General features: G+C 44.3%; 2 protein-coding genes across 3 annotated transcripts in view; one reads left to right on the top strand and one right to left on the bottom strand.

Annotated features, from left to right (window-relative positions):
• Window positions 1-12,807, top strand: part of LOC139554926 (metal regulatory transcription factor 1-like) — a 25,125-nt gene extending 12,318 nt beyond the window's left edge. For both annotated transcript variants that reach the window (XM_071368214.1, XM_071368213.1), the window contains exons 6-11: window positions 3,365-3,498; window positions 3,724-3,798; window positions 4,924-4,981; window positions 5,090-5,793; window positions 6,256-6,325; window positions 6,589-12,807. In XM_071368214.1, the coding sequence (XP_071224315.1) occupies window positions 3,365-3,498; window positions 3,724-3,798; window positions 4,924-4,981; window positions 5,090-5,793; window positions 6,256-6,325; window positions 6,589-6,800 (1,253 nt within the window). In that variant the 3' untranslated portion in view covers window positions 6,801-12,807. The remainder of the gene's footprint in view (window positions 1-3,364; window positions 3,499-3,723; window positions 3,799-4,923; window positions 4,982-5,089; window positions 5,794-6,255; window positions 6,326-6,588) is intronic.
• LOC139554932 (glycoprotein endo-alpha-1,2-mannosidase-like protein) lies at window positions 8,589-18,905 on the bottom strand. The gene is made up of 4 exons (XM_071368229.1): window positions 17,279-18,905; window positions 16,927-17,036; window positions 12,658-12,734; window positions 8,589-10,972 (listed from the first exon to the last, which is right to left on the bottom strand). Exons 1-4 carry the CDS (start codon window positions 17,784-17,786, stop codon window positions 10,336-10,338), a joined length of 1,332 nt encoding a protein of 443 aa, XP_071224330.1. The 5' UTR covers window positions 17,787-18,905; the 3' UTR covers window positions 8,589-10,335.

Genomic DNA, 18,905 nt, shown 5'->3' with positions numbered 1-18,905 from the left:
TAGTCCTGCTGCTGTTGTGGGGGAGTTATTAATACTGCTGCTATTGTGGTGGAGCTATTAGTCCTGCTGCTGTTGTGGTGGAGTTATTAATACTGCTGCTGTTGTGGTGGAGTTATTAGTACTACTGCTGTTGTGGTGGAGTTATTAATGCTGCTGTTGTGGTGGAGTTATTAATACTGCTGCTATTGTGGTGGAGCTATTAATACTGCTGCTGTTGTGGTGGAGTTATTAATACTGCTGCTGTTGTGGTGGAGTTATTGATACTGCTGCTATTGTGGTGGAGCTATTAATACTGCTGCTGTTGTGGTGGAGCTATTAATACTGCTACTGTTGTGGTGGAGTTATTAATACTGCTGCTATTGTGGTGGAGCTATTGATACTGCTGCTGTTGTGGTGGAGCTATTGATACTGCTGCTATTGTGGTGGAGCTATTGATACTGCTGCTATTGTGGTGGAGCTATTGATACTGCTGCTGTTGTTGTGGAGTTATTAATATTGCTGCTGTTGTGGTGGAGCTATTGATACTGCTGCTGTTGTGGTGGAGCTATTAATACTTCTGCTGTTGTTGTGGTGAAGCTATTAATACTTCTGCTGTTGTTGTGGTGGAGCTATTAGTCCTGCTGCTGTTGTGGTGGAGTTATTAATACTGCTGCTGTTGTGGTGGAGTCATTAATACTGCTGCTGTTGTGGTGGAGCTATTAGTCCTGCTGCTGTTGTGGTGGAGCTATTAATACTGCTGCTGTTGTGGTGGAGTTATTAATACTGCTGCTATTGTGGTGGAGCTATTTATACTGCTGCTGTTGTGGTGGAGTTATTAATGCTGCTGCTATTGTGGTGGAGCTATTGATACTGCTGCGTTTGTGGTGGAGCTATTGATACTGCTGCTGTTGTGGTGGAGCTATTAGTCCTGCTGCTGTTGTGGGGGAGTTATTAATACTGCTGCTATTGTGGTGGAGCTATTAGTCCTGCTGCTGTTGTGGTGGAGTTATTAATGCTGCTGTTGTGGTGGAGTTATTAATACTGCTGCTATTGTGGTGGAGCTATTAATACTGCTGCTGTTGTGGTGGAGTTATTAATACTGCTGCTGTTGTGGTGGAGTTATTGATACTGCTGCTATTGTGGTGGAGCTATTAATACTGCTGCTGTTGTGGTGGAGCTATTAATACTGCTACTGTTGTGGTGGAGTTATTAATACTGCTGCTATTGTGGTGGAGCTATTGATACTGCTGCTGTTGTGGTGGAGCTATTGATACTGCTGCTGTTGTTGTGGAGTTATTAATATTGCTGCTGTTGTGGTGGAGCTATTGATACTGCTGCTGTTGTTGTTGTGGAGTTATTAATACTGCTGCTATTGTGGTGGAGCTATTGATACTGCTGCTATTGTGGTGGAGCTATTGATACTGCTGCTGTTGTGGTGGAGCTATTGATACTGCTGCTGTTGTGGTGGAGCTATTGATACTGCTGCTGTTGTGGTGGAGCTATTGATACTGCTGCTGTTGTGGTGGAGTTATTAATACTGCTGCTGTTGTGGTGGAGCTATTGATACTGCTGCTGTTATGGTTTAGCCTCTAATACTGCTGCTGCAGGTTCCTCTGGGGCCCAGTTCTGCACACACACACACACACACACACACACACACACACACACACACACACACACACACACACACACTTCTCACACTCCATTGTAACTATAACACTGTAATTTGTCTTTCTAGCCTGTTCCTCTGATACCAGAGAACCCAGTAGACTCTTCCTCCCTCTGAGGAGATGAGTCTCAGATGGGGTTTAGATCTATTACATGTGATCTGTGAATGCAACTCACATTGATGTCAGAGGCTGAGGAAACATTATCTCTCCTGCTTTTTGGGTTGGCTTCCCAGTGGGAGTTTCCATATGTATCCTGCAGAACTGCTTGTGTCTGTACAACACTAGTGGCTTGAACCTCCTTGTGGTGGAGCTATTGATACTGCTGCTGTTGTTGTGGAGTTATTAATACTGCTGCTGTTGTTGTGGAGCTATTGATACTGCTGCTGTTGTGGTGGAGCTATTGATACTGCTGCTGTTGTTGTGGAGTTATTAATACTGCTGCTGTTGTTGTGGAGCTATTGATACTGCTGCTGTTGTGGTGGAGCTATTGATACTGCTGCTATTGTGGTGGAGCTATTGATACTGCTGCTATTGTGGTGGAGCTATTGATACTGCTGCTGTTGTTGTGGAGTTATTAATACTGCTGCTGTTGTTGTGGAGCTATTGATACTGCTGCTGTTGTGGTGGAGCTATTGATACTGCTGCTGTTGTGGTGGAGCTATTGATACTGCTGCTGTTGTGGTGGAGCTATTGATACTGCTGCTGTTGTTGTGGAGTTATTAATACTGCTGCTATTGTGGTGGAGCTATTGATACTGCTGCTGTTGTGGTGGAGCTATTGATACTGCTGCTATTGTGGTGGAGCTATTGATACTGCTGCTGTTGTTGTGGAGTTATTAATACTGCTGCTGTTGTTGTGGAGCTATTGATACTGCTGCTGTTGTGGTGGAGCTATTGATACTGCTGCTGTTGTGGTGGAGCTATTGATACTGCTGCTGTTGTGGTGGAGCTATTGATACTGCTGCTGTTGTGGTGGAGCTATTAATACTGCTGCTGTTGTGGTGGAGCTATTGATACTGCTGCTGTTATGGTTTAGCCTCTAATACTGCTGCTGCAGGTTCCTCTGGGGCCCAGTTCTGCACACACACACACACACACACACACACACACACACACACACACACACACACACACACACACACACACACACACACACACACACACACACTTCTCACACTCCATTGTAACTATAACACTGTAATTTGTCTTTCTAGCCCGTTCCTCTGATACCAGAGAACCCAGTAGACTCTTCCTCCCTCTGAGGAGATGAGTCTCAGATGGGGTTTAGATCTATTACATGTGATCTGTGAATGCAACTCACATTGATGTCAGAGGCTGAGGAAACATTATCTCTCCTGCTTTTTGGGTTGGCTTCCCAGTGGGAGTTTCCATATGTATCCTGCAGAACTGCTTGTGTCTGTACAACACTAGTGGCTTGAACCTCCTTGCCCCCCCCCCCCCCAAAAGCACAGGCCTCAAGGCACTAAAGGCTACATCAGCATAAACTCATGTTATTAATGATCATTGTCGTTATTGCTGAGCGTATTTCTTTATCCTGCCCCTTCACCCATGAGGCTAAGAGTTGTGGACTCAAATGACCTTTCTTTCTCCAAGCCAGGACTATATCTCAAATTCTTATGGGTTGTAGCAATAGGGTTGGCTGCTGTATAAGAGAGACCTATAAAAAATAATATCTGTGTATGTTATTTCTTCTAGGCGATCCACCCCTCCTTCAGGTGGACACAGATGGTGATAAGTCCCTAAGCTCCTCCAACAGTCCGAGGGACAACATCAAAAGTCACGACCCTGGACCGTCAGCTGACATAATTCACAGCCACTCCCTCTCAGACGTGAGTCACCATGTGACTGAAAATGGCACTTACTAATGATGTTTTGACAATGACATATTTCATCTGTTTCTGTCTCACACGGTATGTGTCAAGACTTACTGATCAAATATCCATGCAATCAATAGATTTTCTCTGTATTTTCCTGTCTTTTTAAATCTGTTCTCAATATGCGGTGCTCTCTAATCATCTCTTATAATTAATCAATAATCATGTTTTGAAACACAGGATGTGAAACCTCGTTCCCCATGTCTCAGTGATATGAGCCTGATTTCCACTGATTCTCAGTTCAGAGAAAATAATGTAAGTCATTTTGTAACTCTTTTTTTCCACGTTTTCAATATCACACACTGTCTGAATAAACATCCATGCTATATGTCTTTAAAAAAGACATACACTCACTGTCCAGTTTATTAGGTACACCACTCCGTTCACGAAAAATGGATCGCTCCTACAGACAGTGAGTCACATGGCTGTGGCTTGCTATATAAAGCAGGCAGACAGGCATCGAGGCATTCAGTTACTGTTTGATTGAACGTTAGAATGGGCAAAACAAGTGACCTAAGCGACTTCGATCGTCGGTGACAGACGCGCCGGATTCAGTATCTCAGAAATGACCGGCCTCCTGGGCTTTTCACGCACAACAGTGTCTAGGGTTCACCGAGAATGATGTGACAAACAAAAACATCCAGTCAGCGGCAGTCTTGTGGGCGAAAACAGCTCGTTGATGAGAGAGATTGACCGGAGAATGGCAAGAATGGTGCAAGCTAAGAAGCGGGCCACAAACATGCAAATAACGGCGCAGTACAACAGTGGTGTGCAGAACGGCATCTTGGAACGCACAACTCGTTGATCCTTCTATCAGTTAAAAACAAGAAGAAGCGGCTCCAGAGGGCATGCGATCACCAACACTGGACTATTGAGGAGTGGATAAACATTGTCTGGAACATGACAGTTTACTAGCGTGGCCTGTTCAGTCCCCACACCTCAGCCCAAATAGAACAGCTTTGGGATGAGATAGAACGGGCTGTTGGCAGCATGAATGTACCACCGTCCAATCTGCAGCAACTGCGTAATGCCATCGTGTCAGCATGGACCAACATCCCTGTGTAATATTTCTGATGCCTTGTAGAATGCCCCAAAGAATTCAGGCTGTTCAGGAGGAAAGGGGGGTCCGACCCGATACTAGATAGGTGTACCTAATAAACTGACTGGTGAGTGTGTATATATACAGTATACAGTTAGCCCATTGCTATTGGCTATATAGATGCTATTAGAGACTACAGTCATGTCTCAGGGCTAATTGTATACATGTATAAGTTGTGCATACTGTATGGTAAATGTAATAGATGGTAACTAAGACATGTGCTGTATATGTTTTGCCTGTTAGACTAACGTTACTCTGCTGTTGTCTTGTCCCTGTGGCAGTCTGATGCCCTGGACCTGGTGTTTGAGATGCTGTTTCAAGACAAGCCCCAGCCACAGGGTGAGTACTGTACTATGTTGTGGTGAACACCACCAGTGCTTTGTGGTCTAAATGCCTTGTCTCCTGTTAAGCCCTTAAAAACCTTTATCTGTCCCCTATCTTATCCAGATGTGTCATCGGGGGCAGTGCCCTCGTGTAGTTTGGAGAACCCATCTCTAACCGTGGTGCTTCCAGAAGCATCTCACCCTTTCATTTCTACCTGTCCTGAACCCTCTGACTCTACCCCTAGTGAACCCCGTCCTGTACCCCAGCCCACCGTTCTCCTCACCCCTGGTGAACCCTGTCCAGTTCCTGTTTCTCTCATGATCAGTGATACACCTAACCATGAGGTGAATCCAGAACAGCCATCCAATCAGAGCCTACCACAACAACCTGCAGCATCCCTCCATTCCCAACCAGGCTCCACCCAGAGTGTACTACCACAGCCAACCACCACCCTCCATTCCCAACCAGGCTCCACCCAGAGTGTACTACCACAGCCAACCACCACCCTCCATTCCCAACCAGGCTCCACCCAGAGTGTACTACCACAGCCAACCACCACCCTCCATTCCCAACCAGGCTCCACCCAGAGCGTACTACTACAGCCAGCTGCCATGTCCTCCATCTATTCTCAACCAGGCCCATACCCTCCACCCCCCAGCTCCTCCCTCCAGGCCCCACTAACACCCCTCTCCCTGGGGTACTCTACTCCTCCTACAGTCCCTGCCCACAGTACCATCCAGCCCATCACTTTGTCCACTCAGAACCTCCAGTGGCTGTTGAACAGTGTCAATGACCCGAGGCTGCAGGACATGCAGACACAGCTATCCGTGAGTCATCATTAACAACTTACTAATAGGTTGTTATTATAATTATAACAAGTCAGGCACATTATAAGTTATAAGCAGATAATACGTTTTTCTATTAGATGTTGGTCTAATAATAAAACATTCTTACATGTTTTTATCGGACAATTTTTTATGAATTGATAATTTGTTGTCATACGTTATTTGTGTCATTATTCTAGATGCTTTATTGAAACCTCCTAACCTGGAGGGTAGTAAAGCCAGCTAATTAGAATATGGAGATGGCCGCAGTCCAATCATTTGGTCTTTTAATTAAAATATGGAGAGGGTCGTCCAATCATTGGCCTGCTGGATCTCATCCAGTCCAACTGTTAAATGACCTTCAGTTGTTTTAATGAAACTTTTCCTCTGTTTAGCCACGAGGCATTGACATTCTGTTAATTATATGCTGTACATGCTCTCTTCTCTTGTTCTGTTGTATTTCAGCAACAACAAAGTGGCTCGACACTAGAGAAGCTCTATTTCACCACAGAAATACCAATGGGAGGGAAAACAGGTAATTTATGGAGATTCATCTTTTGCTTCGTAATATTTACCGACATATGTCACCTCTGATGAATTTAGGTGTGGTTTTTACACGTATTCTACATGTTGATCATTTCAATGTATTTGGTCGCTATACATTAGCAGTTGCAGAGCTGTAGATGTTGTAATGCTAGCAACAAGACCGTATCTGTGAGGTTGTTGTACTGTACAATTTGTATGGATATATTGACTTTTAAAAATATTATTTGACATGCCCTCTGTCTTGTCTGCTAGGGACAGCTCTGCAGCAGATAGGCCTGAGTCTGCCTGTCATCGTAATTAGACAGGGAGAGTCATGCCAGTGTCGGTGCCCCTGCAGAGACGGCAGCACAGCATCAGACACAGAGAAACAGACTGGTGCCCAGTTCCATCAGTCCCAAGACCTATCAACCCAGGACCCACCCCCTCAGCCCCAGGTCCCACCACCCCAGCCTACTCCAACATAGCAGCCTCAACCTCCACCTGTACATCCCCCATGAAAATTCAAGTCAACCTTTTTATTACTGGAGAAACCGTTCCTGTTCCTTATCCAACTGAGGTGTCTCTATGCACTGTGCTGTGTACTTAACTCTTTCTGTTGTTAATACCTAGTTCAAGATCAGGTCTCCATACCCTCCTCCATAACCTCAATCAATAGTAACCCAACCAACCCCAGACTGGTTGCTGAGGGTAGAAAGCAATCATGTGCTACATTTCAGTGTGGATCAGGTCAATTCTGGTAGTGGACTAGCGGTCTATTATGAATTGGGCTTGAACAGTGGCTGGCCGCTGAATGTAGTGTGGAAAACGGTTGACTAGAGCACAAATCCTCTGTAGCAACATTCCTTTTTACATCCAGTCCCACTGGAAACATTAAAGGTGACATTTATTCCTGATGGCGCAGAAAGAAAAAGCGTTGTTGTTAAAACAGACTATCACTCCCCATGCAGTACTTAGCATTGCATTTTTTGCCAAATGTGTGTGGAATGCAAATTGTTATGGCATCGCGTGCGTCATGTATCCGTACCGTTTCATTCTGAACCTGCAAATGATCTCTGTGTATTCAAGGATGTCGAATAATGGGAGATGTAAGTAGCAAATGCTGCTCTAACAATACAGTGCAGTACATTTAGACACGAGCAAACTAACCTGGCAATGCAAAACTATTTGTTTTTTCTTCAATGTTCACAATATAACCGTTTTTAACATGTCATTTTTGATGTAATGTCATCATCTATAACTGTTTTACTTACTGACATGTTGACCAGATGGACAGGTTAGCTGAGGTGTCTGCATCAGTCTCCCTGTGGAGCTCTGAAGAGTAACTGTTTTTTAATGTGCAAAAATCCACTTGATTGTGTCTCTTTGAATGTTCTGCATTATTGAACTAGCTTAATGGGCTTCCTGTTTTTAAGTGCTTTGGTTTGGAACTCTCTGAGTGGCAGAATTCCCTCGACGACATCCCCCCCGGCCAACCCTGCTGCCTTTAGATACATTTCCTCTCTCTCTGTATCTGTCTCTGTCTCTCGTGCCTTTCTTTTTTCTAGCGTATGGATTATGCTCCTTTAGAATCTGAACTGATATACTTTGTTTCACCATTGTAGAATGAATATCAGTTTGGATTCCAGGCTAAGAGGATGCTAGTCGCAAGGAACAACAGGCTTTCTAAAACTAAATGACTTCCTTATTTACGCCCTCCTACTGTTTTGTCAGTCAATTCTATTTTCATACTTCTCTCTCTCTTTGATTCTCTGTCCCTTTCTCTTCTCTCTCGCTCGCTTTCTTCATCTCTCCCCTCTCAGTTCACTGCCCTTCTACGGTTGACATTCTGAGGTACGAATCAGGAAGCTATAATTGTATGAACGCATCATCTGATCTGTCACCTGGTACTAGAAGGATCGGTGATGATGAGTGTCGGGGCCGGCCGTCGCACGGTGCTGTGAAGCCTGACATTTCTAACCGCACCACGCCTGGTTGGTTAGTTGGTGTTAACGGCTAACGTGCTTGGGCAGTGTGGGGGTGGGTGTGGAGCAGGACAGAGACTCAGCACTGGACCCATGGTTTCTATTTGTCCTGAGCTGACTGCTAAAGTAGCTAGTGTAGTGTGTTGGGAAGGGACCAGGCAGCCTGCTACGGCTTAACAATGACAGAAGAGTGTGTTACAGGACAGGCTCCTTCCCAGATGGTGGGTCTGACCCTTGCTGATTCGGTTGAGTCAAAACCACCCTATTTCAAACACACCGAAGATTCCCACATAGTAACCAGACAATACGTTTATTTTTCACCATTTAAAAGTAATACAGGAAAGAATAAGTCCTCAATGTCAGAAAGTCTCAAAGCTCACCCACACTACACAAACCCCAGTGGCTATATCATTACTGTGGCGATCATCACAACAGAACTCATCTGAAAGGAATAGACTTAAGTCACTCAAAACAGGCTATTTCTTGGCACTAACATAAGTTGACGTAAACCAACCAATGAAACTTTGTACAAAAGTATTTGTGTTGTGTATTCAAATGTTTAAAAAAAACAGGTATCGGGATGAAATTCACATCAATGGAAAACTTCATTTGAGAGAAGAACAGAAGAGTTGACGAAAACAGAGACAGGTTCAATCATGAGTGTACCCCTGAATCCCCAAACCAACCCCTAGACCCTCCCCCTAGATGCTTTTGCAGATCTGAGAGGATTGGATAGGTGTAAGCAATATAGTGGAACCTTCATCTTGCCCTCTGATAGGCCAGGTGGAATTGTTGCTAAATCAATGGTGTGAGCCGTATCGGTCCCATTTGCTCCAGTAAAAAGCATACGCTACTTGTATTTATTTGGACAGTGAAGATAAAATGTGTACATTTGGCTCTATACTCCAGCATTTTGGAATTGAGATCAAATGTTTCATATGAGGCGACTACGGAATGTCACCTTTTATTTGAGGGCATTTTCGTACGTATCTGTTTTACAGTTTAGAAATGAAAGCACTTTTGTGTATATAGTCCCCCCATTTGAATAAAAAAATTATTATAAGTATTTGGACAAATTCACTTATAGTGTATTAAAGTAGTCAAAAGTGTATACCCCCCCCCCCCCAAAAAAAAAAAATATATGCTAAGCTCTCACCATTACCAATAACAGGGGAGGTTAGCATTTTTGGGGTCGGTGTGATCTTTGTTCCTCTGTAACTTTCTCACTCATCATTATTCAGGATATATTCATTACTATCCATAATCGTGGCAGCATCCAAATGAATGTAGAAGTGTTCAGAAACATCTTCTATTCTTATTTACATTAAAAGGGACTCCAGTACATTATTCACCATTCAGTTCTATTGGGCAAAACATAATCTGTAACACAACCAAGACAAACTGCAAATGCATCCAACAAGTTTATAGAGTCACAAGCTTGACGTAGTCATTGCGTGCTATGAATATGGGACCAAATACTAAACTTTTGAATACTTTAATATGCTATAAGTTAATTTGCCCAAATACTTATGAGAAGATAAAAAACGTATTTGAATGGGGAGGGGACTAGATACATTAAGGTTTTAATTTCTAAACGGTAAAACATATGTATGAAAATACCCTCAAATAAAAGGTGACATGTTGTACTCTCACCTCATATGAAAAACATTTGATCTCAAATCCAAAATGCTGGAGTATGGGGCCAAATTGGCACATTTTTGCTTCACTGTCAAAATAAATATGGTTTATATTCACAAGGACCCAGAATACCCAGCAATGAGGCCACTCCTACCCTTTTCTCACTACCATGCTGAACCAAACTGTGTTGGCTGTGCTATTTTCTTTCCATTTTTTCCAGCAGGTTCCAGCAACTATGGTGGATAGTAACCACTAACCAGGACAGCTCAGTACAGCTTGGTTTGGCTCGGCTCGGTTCGGCTCAGCTCAGTAGTGTGAAAAGCTCCTCAGTTTTACTTGCTCCAGTCACACCCAAAAGGTATTATTCCCATCGACCCAGTCCAGTCAGGACTCCTGTCCTCTACATGAGCCACTTGTCTTTCTCCTTGTTGAAGTGTTCGGCCCACTTCCTGGTGAGTTCCAGGTATAGATCTGACCGGTGGGGCTGGTAGTCCAGATACAGCCGCGTCACCGTCTTCCTGGGCACCGCCTTCTCAATCTGTGTCCCCTCATGCCACTCGTTGAACGACGTGATGGTCACGATCTCCGGCCGCACCGACAGCGCAGCCTGTAGGCTGGTCTCATAATAGCGTCCGTTGACCCTATTCCTCGTGTTGTGGTTGTTCCATGGCCTCACTGCGGTGTCGACGTATCCCGGCCCGGCGCTGGGTACAAACAGCAGGTTGTTACCGTCACAGAAGTCCTTGACCGCCTTCCAGTTCTGGTGAGAGGAGCCGAAGGAGAAGCCGTTGGAGGCGAAGTACGTATACATGCCGTCGAAGCCACCGGCCAGGATGTCGTGTTTGTGGCGTTCCTCTACGACCAGGGCGAGGAAGACGCCGTCGTAGAGCGTGCCGCGGAGGGTGTGGGCGCCGGCGGGGTGGAGCAGGTCGGCCCAGGCCTCAGGCGGGGTCAGGTAGGAGTCGTAGACATAGAACAGAGGAAGGATCCGCCCCGTGGTCGACCTGAAGCGGTAGAAGGCGCCATGGTTCCCGTACCTATGAGGTCAAGATTTTGTTTACTTTAGTTCATGTTTACTTATGCAGCTAGAAGCTGAATTGCAGTATACATACAAATCAGACTTATTTTTATAGAGAAGTGAACAAGCAAGATGAAAAACATATCATGACTCCATAGGTAGCCAATCTTCCACTCCCAATGTGTATCACCTACATGGGTGATTTGATTTTACAGTCAGAGATTATTATATAAAAGTGTGTTGTTTTACACTTGTTACAAAGCAGGAGGTTCTGCCAACACAAGGGTTCTCAATTGAGTGAAGGGCCAGATGTCTACTGAAAATGCTATTATGTGAAATGATGCTATTATTTTCAAGAGCAAATTTGGAATGTGTGAACACTAGATGGAGAGATCAGCATTTATAAATGTACCCCCCCCCCTCCCCCTCTATCTCACACTCATTCTCTCTGGTTTATTTTCAGGCAGATGGCTAGCACAGTTGCTTTTGCAGAAGTTGGCCTCAGTCACGATCATCACTGTTCAGTTAGCTTGACTACGATACGCTAACCCTACCGCCCTACCACAGAGGGTGTCTAAAGGTTGGGACAATGTTAAGGTGGATCACTATCATGCCTCATTATATAAAACATGTCATCTTCATATTTCTGTCCTCTACTGGTCTAGCCTGGTCTCGATCTGTTGGTGCACTGTAACCGGCTCCTACAAATGTAAGATCTTAATTTGATCACCCTGTAGCAGGAGAACTTTCCTGCAATGCAGGAAATGTTAAACTTGTAGTGTATTTGAGGGTTAAAAAGGCTTCTAAAGTTTGTAATTTCCACTTTGAAATTTCAGACTTGACTTTCCCTTATGAAAAGTGTATCAACCCCTACAAAAATGTCCATGCATTTTTATCCACATAATAATTCACATACCTATTGCTGCAGGATTATTTTCCTGCTGTAGCAAACTGGCTCAAATGAAGATCCTACATATGTTTGGTCGTTGTTATAAATATGTTTGGCATGACAATGACCATAGGAGTTGACAAGACTGCACAAACAGATCTGGGACCTGCAGGCTACTACTGGTCTCTTCCAAAGCCAAACTATTTTCATACATTTTCCCACAGGTACTAATCTTTTAGTGGCACAATTGTCTCAAGCCCTCTGACTAATACTCTAAAAATGAAAGTGAAATCAGGACAAAGGCCACTTGCGTTTCATTCCTCGACCTCCTTTAGACCCGAAGAAGACTCAGATTTCTCCAGATCAAAGTTGACATGAAAGTTGAAATTGACATGGAAAGCAGAGCTCTGACCTTTGGCTTAAAGTACGTGATAAGAACATCTTAATCTGTATGAGTTTGAGAGAGAGAAAGAAGTGGAGTGGCTGGCTAGAGGAAGTGGATGTACAGAACAGTCAAAGTCCAACCTGCTTGTTAACGTGTAGCTCAGTTGGTAGAGCATGGCGCTTGCAATGCCAGGGTTGTGGGTTTGATTCCCACGGGGGACCAGTATGAAAATAAAGTATGAAAATGTATGCAAATGGCTCTGGATAAGAGTGTCTGCTAAATGACAAAAAAAGGTAAATGATAAGAGAGTAAGAGAAGAGGAATGGAGAGATGTGTGAATTGTTTAAGACTGACCTAATTGTCAATGATGTAGTTTGAGAGAGAGAGAAGAGGACATGTTGATGCATAGGACAGTGGAAGGTCAACCTACTTGTCAATGATGTATTTGATGTTATCGTGCATGCTGAGGTCAGTCCGTCCCTTGTACGGCTGGATGTGGAACGCCACCTGTGTGAACCGAGTATAATGATACTGATCATTATAAACTCTTAATAAAGAGGACAATACTGTCTGCAGTACACATTTTCATAGTCTTTGAAACATTATTATACCACTTGAATGTAAACACTGTCCTGTAAATGAAGACCTAATGAAAAGCAATGTTCACATTCATTAGTATATCAGCACATTGCCATTTTATTGTTGCATTGAAATGCAGTAAGGCATTGACTGTTCAATGCACTGGCATAGAGAAAGAATAAGTACTGTCGATACCTCGCTTTCCAACAAAGTCACTGTATTTATACACTGTTACAAAAAAGGGTTCCAAAAGGTTTCTTCAGCTGTCCGCGTAGGATAATTATTTGTGGTTCCAGGTAGAGCCATTTTTGGTTCCATGTAGAACCCTCTGTGGAAAGGGTTCTACATGGAACCCAAAAGGGTTTTTCAAATGGTTCTCCTATGGGGACAGCCAAATAACACTTTTAGGTTCTAGATAGCACCTTTTTTTAAAGAGTGTATTATACAGTATGTTCTGTATGTTGACTTTGTGTCTGTATTTTGTTTGTAGAATGTCTTCATGGCAGCAGCTTCTCACTAAGTTAAATTCTGGGTATGTGTAAATGTACTTTGCGAATAAAGTGATTCTGATTATTGTTCATAACCAATGCATTTCGCCATGTTGCCCTACAACTGGCATATCCATCGGTAAATAGTACTCTCTTAGAAAAAGGTGTTATTTAGGACATAAAAAGGGATCTTTGGCTGTCCCCATAGGAAAACCCTTTGAATAAACCTTTTTGGTTCCAGGTAGAACCCTTTCCAGAGAGGTATCTACATGGAACACAAAAGGATTCTCCTCTTTTTCTAAGAGTATAGAACCTGTTCCTCGGGTAATTCATGTGCAATATGTGTTTAATCAAATGTCATGGACTCCAGTGTCCTTCCAGAATAACAGATGAAATTGACCCTGTCAGACTAGAGTGTTAGAGGCCTCCGGGCTGGGATCAGCCAATCAGAGATTGCCTATAACTGGCAGATCATCTATAAATCCTTCTCTGACTCCAGGGCCTCTCTCTGTGTGTGTGTGTGTGTGTGGGTGGGTGGGTGTGTGTGGGTGGGTGCGTGTGTGCACGTGTGCCTGGCGATGTGAGAGCTTGTATCCTGAGTGTAAAGACATAAGGTGATAGAATGGCACAGGGCAGGAGCTAAGTTCTTGAAAATTAAAAAAAGACTGGAGGGAGGAAGAGCGAAGCACTGAAGCAGAGGCTCTTAGCTCCCAGCGGTCATATCCAATATCCAAACTCAGGACCTCACCCTCTCTGTCATGTCTTAAGTGATCCTCCATCCTCCTTTAAGAAAAGAAAAGTGATTTGGAGATATATTCCTTCCAGTGGTAGTGCAGTGAACTTTATCTGCTGGAGATACATAATAAGCATGATACTGCTCTCTACTTTAAAGCAATAATACTCTCTACCTTTTTGAAAAATATACTTTTTTATTTAACTAGGCAAGTCAGTTAAGAACAAATTCTTATTTTCAATGACGGCCTAGGAACAGTGGGTTAACTGCCTGTTCAAGGGCAGAAGACAGATTGTACCTTATCAGCTCAGGGATTTGAATTTGCAACCTTTCGGTTACTAGCCCAACGCTCTAACCGCTAGGCCACTGGGGTTACCTTAATACCTTAAAGTATTAAGGTAAGGTACCTATGGCCGTTTTCTCTCTATGCCTCTGTCTTTGCTGCAACTGATAGACAATGCCTGCCAACCTTTCAATGAACCACACAAGGGCCTTACTTGGAGATACAGTAGATGGCATACATATACGATCTATACATCCAACCAGGATGAAATCCCTTGAGGTTTTAAAACAATTTTTCAAGGGAGACCTGGATCTGATCCACATTCCACATACCACACCTTGAAGGATCAACAGGGAGTCTCTCAGCATTCAAATGACTGATTGCTGTGTGACACAGATTACTGTGAATGATCCAAATGACATGAATGGGACTGTGGCAGTAGAGCTGACATACTGCTGAGTGGTGGCTGCCCTCTCTCACTCCAGGGTTAGACTAGCCTGATCCCATATCTGTTTGGGCTGTATAGCCTACACCTACTGTCATTGTCGAGACAGCACAAACAGATTTGGGACCAGGGTTAAACTGCCTGACGACTAGGAAGTTTACCTCAGCTGATGTATAGCAAAAGGTCTACTTCAGCTCACCGACAACCGCTGATAGAACCGTCGAGCCATGAAGGAGCGTGGTGGGCTACATAGAAAGGAAAGAACACCCACTCCCTCTCTCTGACTCTCTTTCATAAAGAGTTTCCATGGCAACACTGTGTTTGGCACAGCAGCGACCAGGCTCACTCGCTCGCCGAGCTGTCAGTTTGTGTCTTTGCTGGTTTTGAAGTCAGAAAGGCTGAGTGGCAAGGTGAGCTGATGTGCTGTTCAATCTGTTCCTTTCCTCAGCTGAATAAACTGTGTGTGTGTGTGTGTGTGTGTGTGTGTGCGTGTGCGCGCGCCTGTACATGAGATGAGAAGCTGTTTTTCAGTTTGTTTGTTCACACTTTGTGCTGTGTAGTGGGAACAGATTCTCCTATTAGCATTCTGCCCTTAGGTGCAGCTACGCTTACTGTAAACTGGGAACGTCGATCGTTATTGGAACATCTAAATATTTAACACAGATGTTTGTTTTGTCATCGTTTTTTTGCGAGGCGTAATAATAAGCTAGGCCTGAGGCAGTATAATGTTTACACATTAGGCTCTGTATATTCTTATTCATGATTTAAGGTGACGATCATGTAAACAAGGTCAGTGAATGGAACAGTCAGTGTGCATATTAAAGGCTATATAAGTAGAAAAGACACAGGCCGGCACAGATACACTGAGGAAGTATGCAAGGAAAGAGATCTCTCAGTCCCTCTACCTCAACCTATAATTCCTGTGTGGCAGTGATTCTACAACACTGGTTGGAACAGAACATGGCAGCGTTAGCCCTCAGGTTAGTCATACAGAGATACAAACCGTTACTGTTGTGTAAGTCCCACAAAGACCTACAGTACTTCTCATTATTCATTCAATTCCACACTACACACACTGTTGGAAGTAAAGTCTGCACTGTCTTCTGCAAATGTAAGCCTGCCATATTCTACATATGAAAGCGGATGGAAAGAAGAACCTTGGGCTATATTTAACTAACTGCATGCACTGTACTGTGTGTGTGTGTGTGTGTGTGTGTGTGTGTGTGTGTGTGTGTGTGTGTGTGTGTGTGTGTGTGTGTGTGTGTGTGTGTGTGTGTGTGTGTGTGAGAGAGAGAGAGACCATCTCGTGCCATGCACACAGACCTCAGGCTGCATGATCAGCCCCAGTTATGCCTTTGAGGCCAATGTTGTGTGCGTGCGTGCGTGCGTGCGTTCGTGCATGTGTGTACAGAACATCTCTAATTGCTCCAATAGACTGAAAGTCAAACAGTACAACAGTGCCTTGAACGGTATCCCCTGAGTCACTCCTCCGTCAATTGGAAACGGTCTTTCTTCGGTTTTAAAATACTGAAGAAAAAAAAGTCTGCCTTCAGAGGGCCTTGTGAAGCACCCAAAGACTTGGGAGGTTGTTGAAGAAATGGGTTTTCTCTGACTACATCAATAATATACAAGATGGAGGAAGAAAGTGGGCTAGAACAGATGGTTTTAGGCATAGAAAATACATTCCAAAACCAACATCACACACCCTAAAAAAGAAATGCATTGTGTTTGTCTTCAAGGGAATACAGTGAATTTATACATACACAGTGGCTGTTTTTGTAGTGTGAATATTTCAAAGTCTATGTATTTAGTTAGGTACAAAGGCCAGGACTGATACTCACTTAGACTACTACAACAAAGGTCTGAGTTAACGTAGTCTCTTGTGACAGACTGTTACAGAAGAATGTAGGTCTATTTTCTGAATCTCAAGTTTAGGATCTGAGTGAACAACATAACCCTTAACACCTACCAACCAATCATCACTACCAGACGGCCAGTCAGCCAGCCAGGGTTGAGGCCAATTCCTTTTGAATTCAGTCCATTCCAGAAGAAAACTGAAATTCCAATTTACTGAATTGGAATGGAATGGACCCCAACCCCGTGGCCAGACATGTATTTATTCAGTAAAGCACCAGAAAGTGTAAAAACATACCGGTTCTCTCACCAGTTACCTTGATGCTGTGTCTGTGGGCAGCGTCCATGACAGCAGGCACCAGGTCTTCACATGGCTCACCATGGTTGTCTGCAATGCCAGGCGGGTACCAAGACAGAACCAGTACCCCTGGGGCGAAACAGTTAGTGAGGACAGTCTCTGGTATGACTATTGACAGAAGGGTAGGTCTATAACACATCCCCTTTCATATGAAAGCTCAAAAGCATTAGGTGCACAACATTGGTGCAGATTGAATGGGGGAGTTTAAGTGAAGCTACTGTCAATATTTGAGAGCTACAGTATCATGTCCAGGACACCGCTTGATAATGTTATTTCAGTTTGGATGGGTTAGTGGTGCCGAAATCCCTTACCTGCTGCAGCCGCTTCAATCTGCGACATGTGTGACTCCAGCACGGTGGGGTCTCTGGAACTGTATGGTCCTAGCTCCGGGTAGAAACTCGACGCTATGTCCTCCGGAGGAGTGTGTCTTCCTTTGGCGTGGCTGGCGGCGATCTTAGGGTCCCAGTGCGGTACTAGAACATGGTCCCAGTGAATATATTTACCGTCCATCTGTGGGTTGCCGTACCATAGGTAATAGAAGATTTGTACGTCGTAGAATATACTGTAGTCACGGTCGGATTTTGTGAAGACGACTTTGGTGTCGCTGGCTAGATGGGACTGACCAGGGGAAACTACCATGTCGTTTGAAACTGGCCGTCGCCGGTCGCCTCCTCTTTCCCCCACAAACTCTCCCATTCCCGGGGCCAGGTCTGAGAAGCCATCGCTGGGTTTCAGTGTTCTGAGGCCCATCATGGTCCCGAAGATGAAGAGGGTGAATAAGAAAAGTGCAATGAAAGCTTTCTTGCGCAGCCGTGTCATTTTGGTAGCTGTCCGTAGTGCTGAAGGAAGCCTAGTAGAACGCTCTGTGCTGAGGTGCTGAAGGAAGCCTAGCAGAATGCTCTGTGCTGAAGGAAGCCTAGCAGAACGCTCTGTGCTGAGGTGCTGAAGGAAGCCTAGCAGAACGCTCTGTGCTGAGGTGCTGAAGGAAGCCTACCGGAACGCTCTGTGCTGAGGTGCTGAAGCGAATGGACAGCCAATCCGTTGAGTGCTTTCGTCAAAACTATAGCGTCGTTAGATCTATGTCAGTCTCTTCCATCAACATGTGAAGTCTTCAAGTAGACACACTTAGCATGAGAAAAATGTGGGAAAAGCCACTCAATCTCTACAGTGGTTTGTGCGTTTCGTCGTAGAGTTCAGTGCCAGCGTTCGTGGCTTGAGTTCGATGTCTGACTTGGAACGCAAAGAATCAAATGCATGTCCCTTCAAACATCTAAGATATAGCCTGTGAAACCATCACCATTTCCTGGTAATGTGTTTTGAAACGAATCTCTCCTTTGTGTTTAGTTTTCTGCTTCTATCCACGAATAGCACATATGTCTCTAGCATTAAGGTTTAGCTTCTCCTAACGACTGACTGTCATTACCACTTCGGGGCATCGTCATATTAGGGTTTTTATGCTTTCCGACCGCGGAGAGTTCATTTGTGGATTTCACTGAGAAAAACAGAGAAAGCATGTCGCTCTGATCGTATTTCAAAAGCCAATCTCTCGAGTTTTTTCCCCCAAACTGTGCCTCCACACTCCCAGTTGCTCTTCTGGACTGTTAATTCATCACATAGTTCGCAGCACAGTTACCTTTGTCTTCTGCAAGTGCTCTCCGCTCGCGTGCTACCACTACCCCTTGTTTATCCGCGTGTTCTTATCTACCTCGATTATGCATTTGAACCTGCTCTTCCGGGAGCAAACCGTTATAATCCATCACGTTTTCAGAACGATAGAATTGGTCGACATTTAACAGTCTGCGCTAGGTCGATTTGCAGTTTTAGGCAGACTGTTTTTATATCTATCGTTTTCTCGCCACACACAGCAGGAGAAGGAGGAGGAGGCTGAGCACAGCGCTCGATGGTGCGATGCGGGGGCGAGCAGAGTGGGAGGGATTA

Source organism: Salvelinus alpinus, chromosome 26, assembly GCF_045679555.1.
Source record: "Salvelinus alpinus chromosome 26, SLU_Salpinus.1, whole genome shotgun sequence".
Lineage (NCBI taxonomy): Eukaryota > Metazoa > Chordata > Actinopteri > Salmoniformes > Salmonidae > Salvelinus > Salvelinus alpinus.
Note: the sequence above shows the minus strand (reverse complement) of the source record. Positions and strands in the feature narration are given on the sequence as shown.

What these genes read in the sequence shown, in the direction of transcription:
- LOC139554932 (XM_071368229.1), bottom strand. Translation starts at nt 17,786, where the DNA reads ATGACACGGCTGCGCAAGAAAGCTTTCATTGCACTTTTCTTATTCACC. An exon ending in GATTGAAGCGGCTGCAGCAG is followed by an intron (nt 17,037 to 17,278) that starts GTAAGGGATTTC and finishes GTTTCGCCCCAG; the next exon opens with GGGTACTGGTTCTGTCTTGG. An exon ending in ATCAAATACATCATTGACAA is followed by an intron (nt 10,973 to 12,657) that starts GTAGGTTGACCT and finishes TTGACCTCATAG; the next exon opens with GTACGGGAACCATGGCGCCT.